Source organism: Culex pipiens, chromosome 2 (genome assembly GCF_016801865.2).
Source record: "Culex pipiens pallens isolate TS chromosome 2, TS_CPP_V2, whole genome shotgun sequence".
Taxonomy (NCBI): domain Eukaryota; kingdom Metazoa; phylum Arthropoda; class Insecta; order Diptera; family Culicidae; genus Culex; species Culex pipiens.
Window position 1 is genome coordinate 9159133 of NC_068938.1, and position 21964 is coordinate 9181096.

Below are 21964 nucleotides of genomic sequence, written 5' to 3' on the forward strand. Positions count from 1 at the left end.
GTCGAGTTTTGGGGTTTGAACAGTTCACGAAGAATCTGATGTACGATCCATTTATTTCAGGATAGTTGGTTAGTCGGGATGATTTGATTATTGTACTTATTCATCCAAAATATAATGAAAAATTGAATTTTTCAACAAACGTTAAATTTGAAGTAAATTACCTCATGTTCATTTTGTAAGTAAAAACAGGACTAATAAATTCCTAATATATTGTTTTTAATTATTTCTCTGAGTGTTATCAAATTGGCTTGGTGAGAAGCATTCTTTGATGGCCCCTCTCGCGTAACACGCATCACTTTTCGGTTTCTGGATTGACACCGCAACAGTTAAGAGTCCTAATGACAATTTTAAATATCATTAAACATATTTTTTTTTCTTCACAATTAAACATAATTATCAACTTATCTTTACAGCTTCTCAGAACAAACGACTCTTTGGAAATGCCAAAGCCAACGTGGAAAAAGCAGCCGCCATAACTGTGCAGAATTTGTTTTTTCGGATCTAATCACCATTAGTCGACGTCTATTTCCACTTTTAGATAAGTTTTGTTTTCTTAAGAATATGACACTTTGTAAAAAAATCGTTTTTTTTTTTGCAGGTGGATATTTCATGTGGGATAATATCTCAAGGATTTCAACTGGTGAAACTTCGTGTGGGAAGGTAGCTACTGCTTGCAGCATTTTTTTGTAAGTACACAGCAAAAACATCCGATGGTAAAATCGCAGGCACATCAGCATTATGAAAAAAGTAATTTAACATTACACTTTGCATGTACAATTTTTGGAAACACAAAAAAGGTGCCACCGATGGGATTCAAACCCAACATTAACAGTATGGACTGGCGCCTTAGCCCGATCGCAATCAGACAGATGAAGAATTAAAAGGATAAACGAATCTATGAGCTTGACATATCGGTCAAGTAGATTTCCCATACTGATGGGCTACATATGCCAGAGTGTAATATTACATAAAATTTCATAAAATAATGCAAAATATATTTTACAACCAGGCTTTTTACACGCAGTCAGATTAATACTTTTTTTGCTGTGTAAATTGCATGGTATCTTGTTTTCATTATTCAGGATCCTCCTCCTTTTTGGACTCAATATTGTACTGACGATGAATAACGTCTTACTCGAAGGTGCTGGGGTACCACTTCGCAGAGAATAGTGCTTCAGATTTCAAACGCTAATATTTCGGTCCAGACGAATCTAAAATGCACGTATTATGCATTCGGTTCAAAATTTGTCAGAATTTTCTATCAAACTTCCTGCAATCGCACAAATTTATGTCCAACATTGTTCCCTTCTCTCTGTTTTAAGTGTTAAAACAATTCAGTTGTAATGCATACAATTTTAAAGCGAAGTTGGCTTTAAGCAAACACATAATTTAATATCTAGTTATATCAGTGCTTTCACTTTTTGTATACTATTAAAGAAATGGCTCAATCCTAAGTCGTACAATTTATGCAAAATTATTTACTCTGGCTTAAATAATTTTCCGATTTCTGCTTCTCCAAATTTGTCGACTGCAAATCGTGAAAAAGGTTTGATTCCGCCTACGAAGGCTCTGACTTAGCAGCTCTGCTGAAATTATTTTCAATCTTGTGCAATGTTTAAAAACAAATAATTAATTGAATAATTATTGAATTCCAACGATATACCTTAAGGTAAAACGGGAAAGCAGCGCCATATTGATACCACGACTAGCATTTTTGGAAGCACCTTTAAAGAAAACACCGTAACTTAAACATGTTCTGTCTGTTGCAGACGCTAAATAGGTCGATAGCGAGCAACCTGTCGAGTTCAGACATTTATTAAAGTTGAACAAAAGTTGTCCAAGAACTGGCGTTCCGTCTAACCTTAAAGTAATATTTGCTAAAAAACTAACTCGGGTCCTTAGAGCGATCAAGCAGTTGGCCGCTAACTGATTGCCACCCACAAAGTACCCTGAAAGTCATGAAAAAAATATTCGTTTGAATCATATGTTTTATTTACGTTCTCTGAAATGGATGACAGTTCAATACCTATCCTTCCACTTTCTCAGCCACAAATTACACATTTTTTAATGCAATAATACACATTCTTTCGTAAAATTCAACATTTTTGCAGTAAATTTCATCATTTTTCTAGGTAAATTTCATCATTATTTGAGGTAAATTTCATCATTTTCTGATGAAAATTCATAATTTTCTAAGGTAAAATTTATCATTTTTTTTGCCACAATATCTGTCACCATTTCCTGATGAATATTACCATCATTTTTTTTTCTGTGTATACAATTATTTCATTAGAATCAACACCAACCACCTTAAAGACAATTTTCTAGCTTTATTATTCAATCAAAGCATATTTTACAGCAACAATGTAACCAATCTGATGGATTCTCCTATTTTTATGCCTTTATAAATCATTCAGTTATACACATTTTAAAAAGACAGAACCATCAACATATACTTAATAATCCGTAGGTTGGGTATCTTGGATTGATTGGGTATCTTGGATTCATTTCATATTTTAAAATTTTAATTTCTATAATTATTTTAACATGTTTTAATTTTGTCCAACCGTACGTCTTGTTCAATTATTCATGAAAGCTTTTAAATATTTTTTTCACAACATAACAATACCGATTTCAACTTTCGTTACAAAAATCCTACTTTACTATATGAAATGGAAGTTGATTTCTTACATTGATCTGCTCCAAGAAGCCCTGCGAGTAGTTGTTTGAACAGACTCGCCAAAGATCTTTCGGAGTAGAGGCAACCTCAACCTCAAAGGTCCTGGCATACAGGCTGCACTTGTGAGGTTTTTCCTGGAAAGCGGGGTGAGAAAAAATGTTTGAAAAATTAGATAAAGTAAGTTTTTTTGGTTAAACGGAAGCGTCACAAGATTTCAGATTAAGCTAGCCCCTTTCCTGAAGTGATAAGCGGAAATGCGCAGGAAGTTGGTTTTATTGTTACTCTAAAATCCTTTTTCTTTCTTGTTTTTCCCCGACTTATGAGGGTACGGGAGAGTCACAAAGGCGCGCAACAGTTGTTGGAGTGGCCAACAGCCAAGACAATGTGGGAAATTGGTCCGTCCTCGTTGGTCGCAGCCCCGAAGAATGCAGGTACGTGAGAAAAGGACTTTCTGCTGTTTTGTTCCTTCATATTTTTCGGAGGGGTTTCTCATCGGTTTTGAGTCAAGACAAACAGGTGCATTCTTTGGTGCAGGTTCCTCGTCTGACGCGCAGGCAAAAGACGCAATCACCAGCAGCAAAACAAAAAAAAAGGTGGAAGAAGACTAAACACCAGCAGAAGATTGAAATCGCTGTTTTATACGTTTTTATTTATGGTGGTATTTTGATAGCTTTAAGGATCGTATACGAATCATCAGCGAGGAAAAAAACAGAAAAGTGAATTTTATTGTTAAACAGCAATAATAATTAGAAAATTTGTACCCCAAAACGTTTAAAATCTACGATCGTCCGAATTTACGAGATTTTCCCCAGCACTAAATGAACTTTATGGATGTTTGATTGAACACACATTTCCCGAAACCCATTAGCGAGCTGCTCTCCGCTCTGAACGATCAGAACGTACGAACGAGCAAACCAAGAAAAAAAAGTGAAGATCATCACCGATCGATCGCGTTCCTCGGAATTCTCTCACGTCAGCTCGTCGGTCGGTTGCGAGGATCAGATAAGGCTGCCCGAAAAATTGCCGAACTATGTCGAGAATGCTTTTGGTGGATTCACCGACCTTTAAAGCTCGATCGGAGAAGTGTCGTTCCTTTTGCCGGGAACCGAAAGGTTTGTGGGGACATCAAAGGCATATTTCACTAATAGCTGTGTGTGATGGTTGATTTTTAGGAATTATTTCTGCGTCATATTCTTTTGGGAATTGTATCGAAAGTGACATATTTTGTACTATAAGGGATAATTTAGGAGGTGGCTGGTTTAAATTTGATAATTTTGTATCATTACATAATCTAGGTGCAATATATGACTTATATCAATTTATGAAAAATTCATGATTTTTACTCCAGGTTTTGACCATCTTCTGAAAAATTAATTTCACTAAAATAGCGATTAGTTCAGAAAAACGAACTTCTTAATTTAAGCAAATAGATAACAAAAATAATACAGTAATGATCGTAGATACGCAAAACTTAGCAATATTAGATGAATTGTCTAGTGAATTTAATTTGAAATCAATGTTAAGAGTGCACAAAATTTCGTTATTTTCAAAGAAAAACAGCCTCTTAGATTTTTCCGTACCCCGAAACGACAAAAAATCAAAAAACCGAGAACCGTTTCAAATCAAAACCGCCCACCAAGCAGTTACGCACAACAGAGCACGTGCGTGAAATGGTCTTATTCTCTTCTAAATAAGATCCCGCATCCAAAGTAATGCGCTCTGTTTGGACACGAGCTAAAACGGTTCTCCGAGGGCGCATTTGCAACGCATTTGCGTGTGCTCTCCCCGGCTTTGAAGCGTGCTTCCTCGCGGGGTCTTGGCGTCGACTCCAACCAAAATCGATCAGCCTATGGACCGACCTTCGAAAACTGGAACTGGTTCGTTGGCTCCCTTGGCCAGACCAAAATTAGTTTCAATTATTGAGAAATTTGGAATTTTCATGGTTATTTCGTGCGAGGCTAATCACTTTTCTGGTGTCTTGTGGGCCATTTTGGAGCGGGGCACCCAGAAGCTACCAGATTTTAATCACCTCGTGCTGTGCTGGCCGATTGATTATATTGATCTGTGCCTGGAGCCAAACTGTGGCCGCCACGACGTAACGAACCAGATTGCTGGCTGCTGCGTCTGCGTGGCGTGGCCCCCATATTGTGAGGATCGTTGATCGAGTTTGGCCAACAGAGCGTCGCAATATGCGCCAAGAATGCTCCAGGCTGCTACCGAACTTTATCAGAAGGAAGGAGTCCTTCTTCTCCTTTGAAAATGTGATGATGACGACCTTCCTGGCTTCTTTTGGGATAAGGTAGGAGAGCAATTGATGAACCTTAAATTTGAAAACAGCCTAAAACAAATCATGTTGAAACCTGTAGTAATTCTAAACTGTGCAGTCAAATAAACGTCTCTCTACCGTACAAAAGTGCATTTAAAAAACATTTTCCTCCCTGCAGTTAATCGTTTTAGCTACTACTCTTGGTTTACCACCTTTCTTCAGCACCCCCTTTCCCCCCTCTTACTTGCATTTGGTGGCAGCTAAAGTTAATTTCCTTCCCCCTTCATGCAGAACACAAGAAGCAGAGGAGACACGCCACTGAAACACTTATTCTTCGCTCATCAAACATCCATTATCCACCGCGGCCTCCACAATCTTCGCCCAGGAATCTGAAATCCTCCTGATGGACCTGGGGGCCACCCTTTCTTGACTTGGTGCCGTGTCGTGTACAATACTCTATTTCATTTTTCATTTATTAAAAGCAGTCGACCTGGAGGATGGAGACTTCACACACAGGGAGGAGGAACAATTTTCATCTCGCACGATGATGCATCTTGGGGGGATTCTTGGGGAGATGGACGGGCACGCGGAGATTCAGCAGCATCATTGTAGTCGGTGCTCCCCTCACCATGTGCAACAGGCTGGCGATCAATATGGTTGGAGAATGCCGGAGGATTCTTTTAAGGGACAGTGGGATAACTTTTGTTATTTTATTTTGAATATTTTTTAACGTATTTATTCACAAACAAGCCTTACCCGACAAACTTCGTCTTGTATTTTTTTTCGCTTCTTGACGTTTTTAGCTTGTTTGCTATTCAGCCTCCTGTGATCAAAATTTGATTTTACGCAACCTTTCCCATACAAACTGCAGATCTTCCGGAATCGGTTCCAGAGTGGCCAAAGTTGTAACTCTTTATCGTAAGAACCTTCCTTGGGCTTATACGAACCCAACGCAGCAAAGAGCGCTCCGATCCGACTTTCCGTTATCAACTGATGCGCGTTCGAACAAAACCGTCGAAATTTTTTATATATATAGATTATTACAAATTATATAAATTCATTTTTTGCAATTCCGTCGTGAAACTACTTACTTTTCCTGTCATTCTTGAACGACGAAATAGCCTACTTTTCTGTACCAAAAATAACAGAATCGAATAGTAACACTTTTCAAAATAAATGCTGAAAAGTTCTACTTTTCAGCACTGAAATGGGTGCTGAAAAGTTGAACTTTTCAGCACTTGTTTCGAAAAGTAACACTTTTGAAAATTTTTTTGATTTAAACGATTTATTGACAAAATACATGACAATTTGACTTAAAATTTCACTCAATGGGTGTTTTTTGAAATTGCAAAAAATGTTGTATGGAACTCGTTGCAAAACTTGATTTTTTCAGCACTCGTCGTATTTATCCAACTCGGTGAACCTCGTTGGATAAATGTACGACTCGTGCTGAAAAAATCCTCTTTTTGCAACTTGTTGCATAAACTACTATTTTACCATTCCAATCGATTGTTTGAAAACATTCTACATGTATTAACTTTTTTCCGCGTCGTGACGTAACGTAACCGAAAAATGTATTCTGAGTTTTTTTATATTTTGAGAGAATTCTTTTCAGAAAAATAGATTTTACCATAATCAGTCCAGTGGCTAAGAATACCCCTGAGAACAGAATTTTATTTTTGGAGAGAGATTTTAGAACCTCTTTTTCTATATTCTGGGGACTTTTAAGAATATTTCCAATATTGGAAATAGATTTTTCATTGTAATTTTTTCAAAGAAAAAAAAAGTTCAAGTCTAGTGTAAGGTGTAAAATTAATTTTAAAACACTTTTTTAACGCATTTTTTTAAATTTTTTTGTGATAATATATAGAGAATATTTTTGTCCATCATTAAGAAATCACTTTTTCACAAATTGATTAGAACAACAATTTCCCCATTTAATTTTATATGCTGACAAAAAAATACAACTTTTATGCCTACTTTTTCACCAGTAGTTTTTTATCGAGTTTCAACTATTTTTTCGATCTATTCAAACAATGTTAAAATGGTAAAATTATCTCTGAAATGTTTTAAAATCAGTTTTTAATATAACTTTATTTTTTGAAGTTATTTGATTCAACCCTTGTTGTGGCCTAAAACAAACGATGAAAAAATTGTTAGAATAATTAGGAACTATTGGAAACCATCGATGTTAAATGCTCAAAAGTTAAATTTTCAGAATATTTCTGATCCATCAAAAAAAAACACATCATCGGAAATTGAAAAACAACTACTAGCATTGGACCTTGAAAAACTAATAAGAAAAGTATCAATATTTGTACCGGACTATTGTAATTTGAGTGATTCTCTACGTTTTCGCAAATCAGCTATCTTAGCATTTCCTTTTTTTATGTTTGCATTATAAGTTTTTTTTATACAAGGCTCCATACAATTTTGCTGGCTGATCATACTATTTGGGCATGTGAATATTTAAAAATCTGTAACTTGAGAAGGTATGTTTTGAAGGAATGGGAAAATTCGGCAAAGTTGTAGGAAATGTTTAAAACTTTTCGGAAAAAAATATACAAGCGGAGAAAATTTCCTGATTTTTTTATTGAATTTTTATAACTAAGTTTAGAATTCCCAAAATACAGTTTTTTAGAAAACTAAAAAAGACATCTTATAAGGATTTCTAGGCCCAGTGAAAAAATATAATTTAACCCAAAAATGACGAACTCCTCGTCACAGTGTCCTGATGCAAACAATGATCGAGCTCGAGCTGTCACAGCCCTGCGAAATATGTTGGCTGCCATATCGGGCGGTCAGTAAAAAAAACAGCTAGAAGTCGCCTGACAAAAACTTTTGCTAGAAAGAGATAGGAGGTCTGATGCAAACAATCTCCCAGCAGCCATATTAACATACTTTGTGTTGGTAAATTTCTGACTAGAAAGCCTTATGCACTATAGTTTAGAATGGTGCAAAATCTCAAAAATATGATTTTTTGGAAAATCAGATTTTTTTAAATCAGTTTTTTGGAAAAATTAAAAACTGCGCCGAACAAAATTGAAAAAAAAATAATAATTTTCTTTTATTGACAGAGCGTTTAACCGTGAAAGCCGCCATAAAACCATAAAACTGCTGGTTGCTGAAAACTCAAAAAAATGTTTTTCTCAGTGTCATCTAATAAGCCCTAAATTTTTCAACTCACGATATCTCGAAAACAATTGGTTCGGTTTTCAATGTTAAAATGCTTCTTCATACCAACTTTGCTTTGAAAAGTTCTACTTTTCAGCACTTTGGGTGTTGAAAAGTTTAACTTTTCGGCACTAGTATCGAAAAGTAACATTTTTCAATATTTTTTTGCCTTTCTTACAAAAGAAAGGTTTAAGGTTTGCTTTTGGAAAAACGCTTTTTTCAGAAATCTTAAAAAATCGTGCACGGCAAGGATTCGTCCCAGGAAAAAATCCTATTAATGGGTGTTGAAAAGTTTAACTTTTCGGCACTAGTATTGAAAAGTAACATTTTTCAATATTTTTTGCCTTTCTTACAAAAGAAAGGTTTAAGGTTTGCTTTTGGAAAAAACGCTTTTTTCAGAAATCTTAAAAAAATCGTGCACGGCGAGGATTCGTCCCAGAAAAAAATCCTATTACTAAATTGAAGGTTTAGATGCGCTCTTTCGATTGAATTTTGGCCCAAAACCCGGAACTCGATTTTTGAGAGCTCTTTTCTGAAATACATGAGCGATGTCTGTATCCGCTCTTAAAAATTTGTGTCTTCCCACAATTTTTATAAGTCAGATCTGTAACCGTGGGGTCGGAGACGAGCATTTTATTTTCGATTCACAATTTTCGACCAGTAAATGTGGTCAAAGCCATTTTTAGAGGTATTTTTTGGACTATTTTACAGATAACACTATCAAATTTAAAGAATTCAGTTTCAAACAAAAAGCCATTCGAAAACATGCGCCATAAACTGTTTGGGCCCAAAATTTGAAGCTTTTCCAAAATGTATTTCCAGAGATATAGCGATTTTAGTGTTCTTCGTCTTATTTTTACCATATTTTTTCCTATTAAATTTTTGGATTTATACAAAATTATATACTGAACATCAAATTCGAAGTCCCGGCTCGTTCTCGCTCGAAAGCTCGACAAGTCGTCAAGTCTAAGCTTCAACGCCAGCGCGTTTTACGCTGCGCGTGAAAGTGTTCTTTCTGGCTTCTCATAATAGATCGACAAAGTGCAATAGCGATACATATTTTTTTAAGTTAACCATAGACTAACAATAAAGACTGAGTACCCTTTATTTTTTTTCTAATAATGTCAATCCAATATGTTTTTCTTAATTAAATTTAAATAAATATCTTGCGACAAATAATGTACTTCTGAAATTAAAAAAATGCCATTTGAGGTTTAGCCTAAAAAGATTCTAAGCTTAAGGTAAAATTCTCACTGGATGGTATCATTATGTTTCTGAAAAATTAATTGCACCAATATTGCGCAATTCTCACTAACTTGGACTTCACACTAAATTATTGCTATCGATCGCACTATTGCAACTTGTCAAACTGGCTTGGGAAATTTTAATTTTCTCAAAAAATTATCAAAGCGAGCCGATGTTGCTCACCTGTCAATCGCAATTTTAAAGTGCGAATGTCCAGTTTGGTGGAAACTGCGACTGGAAATGTAAATAAACAACTGCCTAGTTTTTGGAAATTTTGTTGTCAAAAGTGCGAGAGAAAAGTGCGGGCCAAATCCAAGTTACAGTGCAAGGATCAATATATTTCTCGGAGTTTCATCATTTTGTAAGAAAGGCTCTATTTCACCTCTGGTGATATTAAATCGAGTTTTTTGTTTTGAATGGTAAATTTCAAAAAATGATGTAACATGTTGCATAAACTACTATTAAGATACCCTTAAGAATTGACAAAAAGTTTTGAGAAGATTCAGAAGTTATTTCAGAAAATGCTCTAAATTAAGATTGTGGCAAAAATTGAGAACAAAAATTAAACAAAAATATATTGTAAATCTTTATCCACTGTGCATCACCACACCACACCCGCCCGTGGTTTAATCAGAACTCCTTTGGACACCGTACCAAAAGGCTTCTGAAACACTCAGACAGATAAATCACGACATGCAGAGTTGAGATGGCTTCCGCCGGCAGAGTCTTGCTTTTTTTGGTACCGGTTAAGTCACCCAGCAGAAGTGTTGGGTTTTTTGTTTCATTTTTTTACAATTTATTTCATTTTTATTTGAGCAAAATTTATTTATTTTAAATTTGACAAAAATCTGAATTTTAATTTTTTAAAATTCTTTGTTAATTTTTATTCAAAGGCCTCTTGATAAAGTCGTGCAGCAGCAGCATCCAACAAAGGCAAAACGCAGAAGTGGTGGATGAAATTAAAACCAAATTGTTTTCGGCCTGTTCTGGGGGGCACTCAACTAAAGTCTTCTTTTATGATGTCGTTTTTGTTTAAAGCGGCAAGTGGTGCGATATGGCACCTTCCCGGTACACGACATTGTAATTAGTGGAAACGTTTTAATCACTTTTCTTTGAACTTCAACAAAATCATAGATGTTTTATCTCAAATTTTGACGACTTAACTACTTCCTCAAAATCCAAATTAATCCATCAAACTAGAGCAGGAAATCTGCCTCATCACCCAAATCTAGCATTTTGACAGCCTTTAGGAAGTGTTCCTTTCCCATTTCACCTTTTCCTTATTTCCTCAATCGTCATAGAATGGGAATATTTTTTATCAATTTTTCACAGAACATTAGCAGGTTGATTTTCGTTGCTTTTTCTTTCACCACGATTATGACTGCTCTCTTTTTTATCCCCGCGTATATCGAAAAAAAACCCCTCTTCGAACATATCTTAAGCTTTTAAAAGCCCAAAGAGATCCGAAGGATCTGATAGCAGCAGGATGCACTTTCAATCCACAGCGCGAAGCAGCAGGTTGCATATGCTTTTTTCCACCCGGAGTTCGCCCTCAATAAATTGGTTTATTGGTTTTGTTGTTGCACGACGACGACGACGACGAGGGCCAAATGTTCGTTTACACGCAATATTTTCGTTGTTGGTTTCCTTGTTTCGATTCGAAACGTGGAAAGGGGGAAGCACAACGCCATGTGCATGTGTCCTTCAAGGGATCAGGAAAGGACGAGCCTTAAAGGTGACTTGCAGCACCCTCCGCGCACTCTCTTCTAGCCAGGCAAGGTAACTCTAATTGGAAGGATCTTGGTTTTTTTTTCTGTAACAGTTTTTCAAGCCACTTTCAGTAAAGAACAGGTGAACTTGTGGCGAGGTGATCAGGACGTGAAAGCAGTCCTGAAAAAGAGGTATGAATGTGGTTCTTTTTTTTAAGAGGGGGAGAATTTTGCATTTGAACTACATTCAGAACTGCATCGTAACAAATTGAGGTAAAAGGGGTCATCAGAACGCTAAAAGGGCGCGAAAATTCAAATTTCAACGATCATTTTTGCTTGATTTGAATAAATTGAACAGTTCAATTTCCCTGTCATAAAAACTATTCTGATTCGAGACAGCACGACTTGTTAACTTTTTAATTATTCCACAATATCAGCTCACTGTCACCACCCAAGAAGGTAAACTTTGCTACACATTTCCAACTTGCAACAACTATCTCACAGCGCTAATCGGATGCAAATCCAAATCCACCCAGTCGAAATCGATCCCCTCCGTTCGTTGTTTGGTGCAATTACAAACGAAGTACGTGTGAATTTTATTTATGGCGGCTGACCAATAAAACCAATCCATTAAATTATAATCACATAATTACATAAATCAACAAACTCGGAGGCGGGTTAGAGGTTGCTCCCAGTCGCGATGACAAATTAGTCGCTATCAATAAATCTCGGTACACTTCCACCCTCGAACGTGGCCCGAAGGTGATCCATTTCTTCCACAGTTCGCCTCAATCGAACTTAGATATTATTATTCATTGCATTCAGTTGAACTGCGTGTTTTGTGGTAATTAATGCAGCGATCTAGAATGGCGAACTGATTGGAAATTGCATTTGCAGGCAAATGAGCAGATTTTCACTCTATTTGTCTGTGTTTAAAATCTTGTTATTTGCATTTATGATAATTTCTGAAGCTTATTTTACTTGATTGATTTCCTACAAGGTTCATTTCAGTGTTTTTTAATCATTTCTATTCCTCATTAGCTATGAATTTGCATGAGTCGTCTCGAATCTTAAATAAATCATTTCTAAAACGGACTCAATATCAAAAACAAACAGCACGATAAACTATTCTTACCCCATTAGCCAAAGCCGCCCACTTTCCTTAAACTCCTGAAGGTAGACTTCACGCACTCAAATATTCTTGCATGCAAGTTGACTACGTTGCTGTTTTCATTGCTTGCAAGCATGCAGATAGAAATAGAACGGATAACTTGAATGTCGATTATGGGCACGGGAACGGCTTCGTCGATGAAGTTTCGAGAGTTGGCGAAGCATGGATGGTACAAGGAACTTACTCTGTGTTGGCGAGCATTACGATCTGGTTCAATACTGCTTACGGAAAACCAATGTTACTTTAGTTTATTCTGAACATTTGATAGTGCGTTCGGTTTAATTTATTGTTCCACTACTTTTGTTATAGTTGTTCAAAACGTATTCTTTGGATGATTTTAGGAACTAAACTGTACACAAATGTTGATGATCTACAAGCCGTAAGAAGTTGCTAGAAGTCTACATCTGTGTTAGAGAAGCATCAATCAATTCAGGAGCGCATAGCTTTTTCAATTCGGACTCTCGTCGCAGGTCGCTTCCGCAAACACAATTTAAACCCCTTTCTAACAGAAACCAAAACAACTAGAATCATCGCTCCAAACACGAATATCGCATTCCACGAGTAGTACACCGCCAGCGACACCTCACTGCCGTATGACTTCTCCAACCGCCTTGATCCATGCATGAGGACATTCTCGATTGACCAAACTGCTTGCTCCAAGGGGGATAGCTTTCGATGACGGAACGCTGCCGAAACAGCAACGGCCGAGTCGAGAACTCAGCAATTTCAAAATATTATTTAGCAAGCTTGAACATTAGTTCCTGCAAGGTACTTACTCCTTTCGAAGACCCTCCTGTAATCAACCGTGCACGTAATCCGGATCGATCTTGTCGTAGTGAATGAAGACTCCCATGCCTCGATTTACCAGCGCCATCGCGTTCACGAACTGATCACCGTGACCGTACATCGGCATAACCACGATGGAAACCGCGCAGTGCACAGCTTCCGAAACTCCGAGCAATCCACCGTGACTCAGAAAGAGTCGGACATTCGGATGACACAGGACATCCCTCTGAGGAAGCCACTTCCGTACGATCACGTTCTTCGGCATATCCTTGGCGTTATCGTCCTCCCATTTCCAGATGATCTTCAGGGGAATCCGCTTCAGAGCACTCAACAGAGCTTCACGTTTCGCGGCAGAAAGCGTTGATGCGCGTAGGATCGATCCGAAAGAAATCACCAGAACACCCTCTTTAGCATCGTCCAAAATGCGTTGAAGATCGATCGGCAGCGGTTTCGACGGCCCGATGTGAACTCCACCGACTTCAACGACAGCCGGAACAAGTGGTCGAGCTCCGCTCAGCGTGTAATGCTGATTAACCAACAGCAAGCTGGTATTCCTGGCAATATCCCGAACATCCGGGATTCCATCGCCAAATTTCTGCGGCAACAGTCGGTTATCATTCCACTCCACTACTCAATAAAGCAGCTTGGTCGTCCTCGTGACAAACCAATTCTCGAGTCGCTCTAGGAAGCTCATCCGCTCCGAAAAGGCACTAAACTCCGACGGGATGTACCCTGGATTGTCCGGAAGACCCACGCGATCGTAGTGCCAAGGTAGCAGACCGAATAGACAGTCGGTGGAGAAGGATTCCGTGAGGAGCAGATCGAACGGCTTTCGGCGATGTTCAGCTAGAACGCGATCCAAAGCTGGAGATGCGAGAGTTGCTTCGCAAATCTGAAATCCGTACTTGACTAGCCGGAGACCGGAGAAGTACTCGTGACCACGATCAACCAGACCCCGCACGATCGGGTGGAACACCTTGTAGTGGCTCAGACCAGGGTGGGCAAACAGTCCCAGAATCCGGTGGCCAAAGCTGGGTTGCATAAGGGCGAGAAACAGCAGCAGAAACACCTTCCAGGAAACGTGTGATGTCATCGTGTAGCGCAGAAAATAACTAAAGGTGTGATTTGATGAGACCTGTACTGCTAACGAAACGACACTGAGCAAGACTGCGGCGAGCAAGTGGCGAGGGGGATAATGCAAAACGTGATGATGATAGTGCAATTTTGATAAGAACTGTGCTAATAAGAGATAGTGTGTCAGCTACGTAAAGTTTTGCTTTTAATCGTTATTACGTTTGAGTAAAGGTGCAGACAGAGTCCAAATAACGCAACTCTATAACGGACGTAATATTGTTGTATGAGTTGTATATCGATGCACATCAAAGCGCAGAAATTCCAACTACGGATTTTTCAGCAGAGCAAAACATTAAAGGCAACGTAGATCGTAGATCCTTAACATGAAATCTTGTCGGCAATGATAAGATTATTTACCGTACAGGATCTTGATTTCTAGGAGAATATTTATACTCTGTCCTTTTTATATTCAATTTCAAGTTTTCTGTTTTGACAAATACACTTTCACTGTTTTGTTTCTGGTTAAATTCTCTTTCGATGTGACAGTTTTCCTCTCCTCTTAGTGTTTATATTGAATATGTCATTGTCTTTAGCAAGCAGAACATAACTAAACTTGTCGGCACCCTCAGCGAACGTCAAATCAATACAAACTGCTGCCGGATCCTTTTCCGGATCTCTCCCGGAAAAGATCCGGCAGCAATTTTGTATGGTTTGACGTTTGCGAAGGGTACCAAAAAAAGGTAAACAAATCACTTGGTGCATCAGCCAATAACACCAACCAACCAACTCGTCTTCATAAAAACTGCCCCAAAGTGCTTAAATGTTATGTCGGTGTTCGATAAACGTTGATTGGCAATCAAGAAAATTGAAGAACTTGTAATAAATGATAATTGGACTAGTCACTCTTAATGGCATGTTTCGAAGATTGCATTGACAAATTTAAGTGGTTCAACATTCTATTATTAAAAATTTCCTAGCTACGCGACAAATTCTTATGATCTACAACCTGCTGTAAGAATTGTCAAAAATAAATCTTGCTCGAGTAATATGCTTTACGACCGCTTCACTTTTCTTCCTTGACCTCTCACATCACATTTCTTCCCAAAAACAATCTTGAAACCTTTTCTCACAGAAACCAAAACAACTAAAATCATCGCTCCAAACACGAATATCGCATCCCATGAGTAGTACATCGCAATCGACACTTCACTTCCGTAAGATTTCTCCAACCTTCGGGATCCATGCGTGAGGACATTCTCGATCGACCAAACCGCTTGCTCCAAAGGGGATAACGTACGATGACGAAACGCTGCCGAAACGGCTATAGCCGAGTCGTGAACTCTGAAATTCACAAAAATCATGTAATAATCTTAAACATTTGTTTCTTTAAGTTACTCACTCCTTCCGAAGACCTTCTTGAATGCAACCGTGCACGTAATCCGGATCGATCTTGTCGTAGTGCATGATGACTCCCATTCCTCGGTTCACCAGCGCCATCGCATTCAAGAACTGATCACCGTAGATCGGCATGACTACAACCGGCACAGCGCAATGGACAGCTTCCGACACTCCGAGCAATCCACCGTGACTCAAAAAGAGTCGGACATTCGGATGACACAGGACATCCCTCTGAGGAAGCCACTTACGAACGATCACGTTCTTTGGCATATCCTTCGCGTTTTCATCCTCCCATTTCCAGATGACCTTCAGCGGAATCCGCTTCAAGGCACTCAACAGAGCTTCACGTTTCGCGGTAGGAAGTGTCGATGCACGTAGAATCGATCCGAAGGAAATCACCAGCACACCCTCTTTAGCGTCGTCCAAAATGCGCTGAAGATCGTCAGGTAGCGGCTTCGACGGTCCAATGTGAACTCCACCGACTTCAACGACAGCCGGAACAAGCGGCCGAGCTCCACTCAACGTGTAGTGCTGATTAACCAACAGCAAGCTGGTATTCCGCGCAATATCCCGAACATCCGGGATTCCATCGCCAAATTTCTGCGCCAACAGTCGATTGTCGTTCCACTCCACCACCCGATACAGCAGCTTGGTCGTCCTCGTCACAAACCAATTCTCAAACCGCTCCAGGAAGCTCATACGCTCCGAAAAGGTACTAAACTCCGACGGGATGTACCCGGGACTGTCCGGAAGACCCACGCGATCGTAGTGCCACGGCATCAGAGCGCAACTGCTCATACCGACAAGCGGAAGTCGCAGCACGTGACTCAGCCCAAGCAGGCAATCCGTGGAGAAGAACTCCGTCAGCAGTAAATCGAACGGCTTCCGCCGATGTTCGGCCAGAACTTGGTCCAACGCCGGCGAAGACAGGGCAGCTTTGCAAGTCTCGTGTCCCCACATGGCCAGCGAGTAAAACTCCTTGAAGTTATCCATGAAGGTGCGCCCGGAGAAGTCCTCCATGCTGAACGCGTTGGTCACCACTTTCTGACCCTTGAACTCGTACTCGGTGAGATTCGTGTGCGGTTCTCCCAGCCCAGGGAAGTAGCTGACAACCGTAACTTCATGGCCAGCTTCCACGAGTCCTCGTACGATCGGGTAGAACACCTTGTAGTGACTCAGCCCGGGGTGTCCGAACAGACCTAGTATCCGATGACCGGAACCAGCTTGTACGAGAGCCGCCAGCAACACCAAGACAAGTCCCGATGCCATCGTTTAGTCGTCCAGTGGGGTTCTGCAAAATGAATAATGGGGAGGTGTTAATGCGACGAGCAGTTAAATAATACTAAGCGACTAAGCCGGCCGCGGCTGGAAGTGGTAGTCGCTCGTTGAAATCGATCGAGCTGAGTGTGTGTGACGGAGCGAAAAACGGGAGATTTGATAACGACTCGTCAGGGGGGAACATGATAAGAGGCTGATGATGGGTGCAGTCATTTCGTGGGGTTTTGGGTAGGTTGGCGCCCTTCGAGGGCGGCAAATGGTTTTTAAGTATTTTTAAGGAGCCTTATGATTTGTATTTTCTGTACTTTTGTCATTTTGGTCATTTTGGTCATTTTGGTTATTTCGGGCATTTCGGTCATTTTGGTCAATTTGGTCATTTTGGTCATGTTGGTCATTTTGGTCATTTTGGTCATTTGGGTCATTTTGGTCATTTTGGTCATTTTGGCCATTTTGGTCATTTTGGCCATTTTGGTCATTTTGATCATTTTGGTCATTTTGGTCATTTTGGTCATTTTGGTCATTTTGGCCATTTTGGTCAATTTGGTCATTTTGGACATTTTGGTCACTTTGGTCATTTTGGTCATTTTGGTCATTTTGGTCATTTTGGTCATTTTGGTCATTTGGGTCATTTTGGTCATTTTGGTCATTTTGGTCATTTTGGTCATTTTGGTCATTTTGGACATTTTGGTCACTTTGGTCATTTTGGTCATTTTTGACCTTTTGGTCATTTTGGATATTTTGGTCATTTTGGTTATTTTGGTCATTTTGGACATTTTGGTCATTTTGGTCATTTTGGTCATTTTGGTCATTTTGGTCATTTTGGACATTTTGGTCACTTTGGTCATTTTGGTCATTTTTGACCTTTTGGTCATTTTGGATATTTTGGTCATTTTGGTTATTTTGGTCATTTTGGACATTTTGGTCACTTTGGTCATTTTGGTCATTTGGGTCATTTTGGTCATTTTGGTCATTTTGGCCATTTTGGTCATTTTGGCCATTTTGGTCATTTTGATCATTTTGGTCATTTTGGTCATTTTGGTCATTTTGGTCATTTTGGTCATTTTGGTCATTTTGGTCATTTGGGTCATTTTGGTCATTTTGGTCATTTTGGTCATTTTGGTCATTTTGGTCATTTTGGACATTTTGGTCACTTTGGTCATTTTGGTCATTTTTGACCTTTTGGTCATTTTGGATATTTTGGTCATTTTGGTTATTTTGGTCATTTTGGACATTTTGGTCATTTTGGTCATTTTGGCCATTTTGGTCATTTTGGTCATTTTGGTCATTTTGGTCATTTCGGTCATTTTGGTTATTTTGGTCATTCTGGTCATATTGGTCATATTGGTCATTTTGGTCACTTTGGTCATTTTGGTCATTTTTGACCTTTTGGTCATTTTGGACATTTTGGTCACTTTGGTCATTTTGGTCATTTGGGTCATTTTGGTCATTTTGGTCATTTTGGCCATTTTGGTCATTTTGGCCATTTTGGTCATTTTGATCATTTTGGTCATTTTGGTCATTTTGGTCATTTTGGTCATTTTGGTCATTTTGGTCATTTTGGTCATTTGGGTCATTTTGGTCATTTTGGTCAATTTGGTCATTTTGGTCATTTTGGTCATTTTGGACATTTTGGTCACTTTGGTCATTTTGGTCATTTTTGACCTTTTGGTCATTTTGGATATTTTGGTCATTTTGGTCATTTTGATCATTTTGGTCATTTTGGTCATTTTGGTCATTTTGGTCATTTTGGCCATTTTGGTCAATTTGGTCATTTTGGACATTTTGGTCACTTTGGTCATTTTGGTCATTTTGGTCATTTTGGTCATTTTGGTCATTTTGGTCATTTGGGTCATTTTGGTCATTTTGGTCATTTTGGTCATTTTGGTCATTTTGGTCATTTTGGACATTTTGGTCACTTTGGTCATTTTGGTCATTTTTGACCTTTTGGTCATTTTGGATATTTTGGTCATTTTGGTTATTTTGGTCATTTTGGTCATTTTGGTCATTTTGGTCATTTTGGTCATTTTGGTCATTTTGGTCATTTTGGACATTTTGGTCACTTTGGTCATTTTGGTCATTTTTGACCTTTTGGTCATTTTGGATATTTTGGTCATTTTGGTTATTTTGGTCATTTTGGACATTTTGGTCACTTTGGTCATTTTGGTCATTTGGGTCATTTTGGTCATTTTGGTCATTTTGGCCATTTTGGTCATTTTGGCCATTTTGGTCATTTTGATCATTTTGGTCATTTTGGTCATTTTGGTCATTTTGGTCATTTTGGTCATTTTGGTCATTTTGGTCATTTGGGTCATTTTGGTCATTTTGGTCATTTTGGTCATTTTGGTCATTTTGGTCATTTTGGACATTTTGGTCACTTTGGTCATTTTGGTCATTTTTGACCTTTTGGTCATTTTGGATATTTTGGTCATTTTGGTTATTTTGGTCATTTTGGACATTTTGGTCATTTTGGTCATTTTGGCCATTTTGGTCATTTTGGTCATTTTGGTCATTTTGGTCATTTCGGTCATTTTGGTTATTTTGGTCATTCTGGTCATATTGGTCATATTGGTCATTTTGTTCATTTTGGTCATTTTGGCCATTTTGGTCATTTTGGTCATTTCGGTCATTTTGGTCATTTCGGTCATTTTGGTCATTCTGGTCATTTTGGTCATTTTGGTAATTTCGGTCATTTCGGTCATTTTGGCCATTTTGGTCATTTTGGTCATTTCGGTCATTTTGGTCATATTGGTCATTTTGGCCATTTTGGCCATTTTGGTCAATTTGGTCATATTGGTCATTTTGGCCATTTTGGTCATTTTGGCCATTTTGGTCATTTTGGTCATTTTGGTCATTTTGGTCATTTTGGTCATTTCGGTCATTTTGGTTATTTTGGTCATTCTGGTCATATTGGTCATATTGGTCATTTTGTTCATTTTGGTCATTTTGGCCATTTTGGTCATTTTGGTCATTTCGGTCATTTTGGTCATTTCGGTCATTTTGGTCATATTGGTCATTTTGGTCATTCTGGTCATTTTGGTCATTTTGGTCATTTCGGTCATTTCGGTCATTTTGGTCATATTGGTCATTTTGGTCATTTTGGTCATTTTGGTCATTGTGTTCATTTTGGTCATTTTGGTCATTTCGGTCATTTTGGTCATTTCGGTCATTTCGGTCATTTAAGTCATATTGGTCATTTTGGTCATTTTGGTCATTTTGGTCATTTTGGTCATTTTGGTCATTTTGGTCATTTTGGTCATTTTGGTCATTTTGGTCATTCTGGTCATTTTGGTCATTTTGGTCATTTTGGTCAATTTGGTCATTTCGGTCATTTTGGTCATTTCGGTCATTTTGGTCATTTCGGTCATTTCGGTCATTTTGGTCAATTTGGTCAATTTGGTCATATTGGTCATTTTGGCCATTTTGGTCATTTTGGCCATTTTGGTCATTCTGGTCATTTTGGTCATTTTGGTCATTTTGGTCAGTCTGGTCATTTTGGTCATTTTGGTCATTTCGGTCATTTTGGTCATTTCGGTCATTTTGGCCATTTTGGTCATTTTGGTCATTTTGGCCATTTTGGTCATTTTGGTCATTTTGGTCATTTCGGTCATTTTGGTCATTTCGGTCATTTTGGTCATATTGGTCATTTTGGTCATTCTGGTCATTTTGGTCATTTTGGTCATTTCGGTCATTTCGGTCATTTTGGTCATATTGGTCATTTTGGTCATTTTGGTCATTGTGTTCATTTTGGTCATTTTGGTCATTTCGGTCATTTTGGTCATTTCGGTCATTTCGGTCATTTAAGTCATATTGGTCATTTTGGTCATTTTGGTCATTTTGGTCATTTCGGTCATTTCGGTCATTTTGGTCATATTGGTCATTTTGGTCATTTTGGTCATTTTGGTCATTGTGTTCATTTTGGTCATTTTGGTCATTTCGGTCATTTTGGTCATTTCGGTCATTTCGGTCATTTAAGTCATATTGGTCATTTTGGTCATTTTGGTCATTTTGGTCATTTTGGTCATTTTGGTCATTTTGGCCATTTTGGTCATTTTGGTCATTTTGGTCATTTTGGTCATTTTGGTCAGTCTGGTCATTTTGGTCATTTTGGTCATTTCGGTCATTTTGGTCATTTCGGTCATTTTGGCCATTTTGGTCAGTCTGGTCATTTTGGTCATTTTGGTCATTTCGGTCATTTTGGTCATTTCGGTCATTTTGGCCATTTTGGTCATTTTGGTCATTTTGGTCATTTCGGTCATTTCGGTCATTTTGGTCATTTTGGTCATTTTGGTCATTTTGGTCATTTTGGTCATTTTGGTCATTTCGGTCATTTTGGTCATTTTGGTCATTTTGGTCATTTCGGTCATTTTGGTCATTTTGGTCATTTTGGTCATTTCGGTCATTTTGGTCATTTTGGTCATTTTGGTCATTTTGGTCATTTTGGTCATTTTGGTCATTTTGGTCATTTTGGTCATTCTGGTCATTTTGGTCATTTTGGTCATTTTGGTCAATTTGGTCATTTCGGTCATTTTGGTCATTTCGGTCATTTTGGTCATTTCGGTCATTTCGGTCATTTTGGTCAATTTGGTCAATTTGGTCATTTTGGTCATTTTGGTCATTTTGGTCATTTTGGTCATTTTGGTCATTTTGGTCATTTTGGTCATTTTGGTCATTTTGGTCATTTTGGCCATTTTGGTCATTTTGGTCATTTTGGTCATTTTGGTCATTTTGGTCAGTCTGGTCATTTTGGTCATTTTGGTCATTTCGGTCATTTTGGTCATTTCGGTCATTTTGGCCATTTTGGTCATTTTGGTCATTTTGGTCATTTTGGCCATTTTGGTCATTTTGGTCATTTTGGTCATTTCGGTCATTTTGGTCATTTCGGTCATTTTGGTCATTTTGGTCATTTTGGTCATTTTGGTCATTTTGGTCATTTTGGTCATTTCGGTCATTTCGGTCATTTTGGTCATTTTGGTCATTTTGGTCATTTTGGTCATTTTGGTCATTTTGGTCATTTTGGTCATTTTGGTCATTTTGGTCATTTCGGTCATTTTGGTCATTTTGGTCATTTTGGTCATTTCGGTCATTTTGGTCATTTTGGTCATTTTGGTCATTTTGGTCATTTTGGTCATTTTGGTCATTTTGGTCATTTTGGTCATTCTGGTCATTTTGGTCATTTTGGTCAT

The 21964-nt window shown here is 38.4% G+C and overlaps 1 protein-coding gene and 1 pseudogene across 3 annotated transcripts in view; both read right to left on the bottom strand.

Annotated features, from left to right (window-relative positions):
* Window positions 1-12527: 12527 nt before the first annotated feature.
* LOC120412664 (UDP-glucosyltransferase 2-like) lies at window positions 12528-14755 on the bottom strand (annotated as a pseudogene).
* A 273-nt stretch (window positions 14756-15028) lies between these two features.
* LOC120412654 (UDP-glucosyltransferase 2-like) overlaps window positions 15029-21964 on the bottom strand; it is a 52288-nt gene continuing 45352 nt past the window's right edge. For all 3 annotated transcript variants that reach the window (XM_039573209.2, XM_039573208.2, XM_052708307.1), the window contains exons 2-3: window positions 15505-16794; window positions 15029-15446 (exon numbers count right to left, since the gene is read on the bottom strand). In XM_039573209.2, coding sequence (XP_039429143.1) covers window positions 15158-15446; window positions 15505-16772 — 1557 coding nt within the window. In that variant the 5' untranslated portion in view covers window positions 16773-16794 and the 3' untranslated portion in view covers window positions 15029-15157. The remainder of the gene's footprint in view (window positions 15447-15504; window positions 16795-21964) is intronic.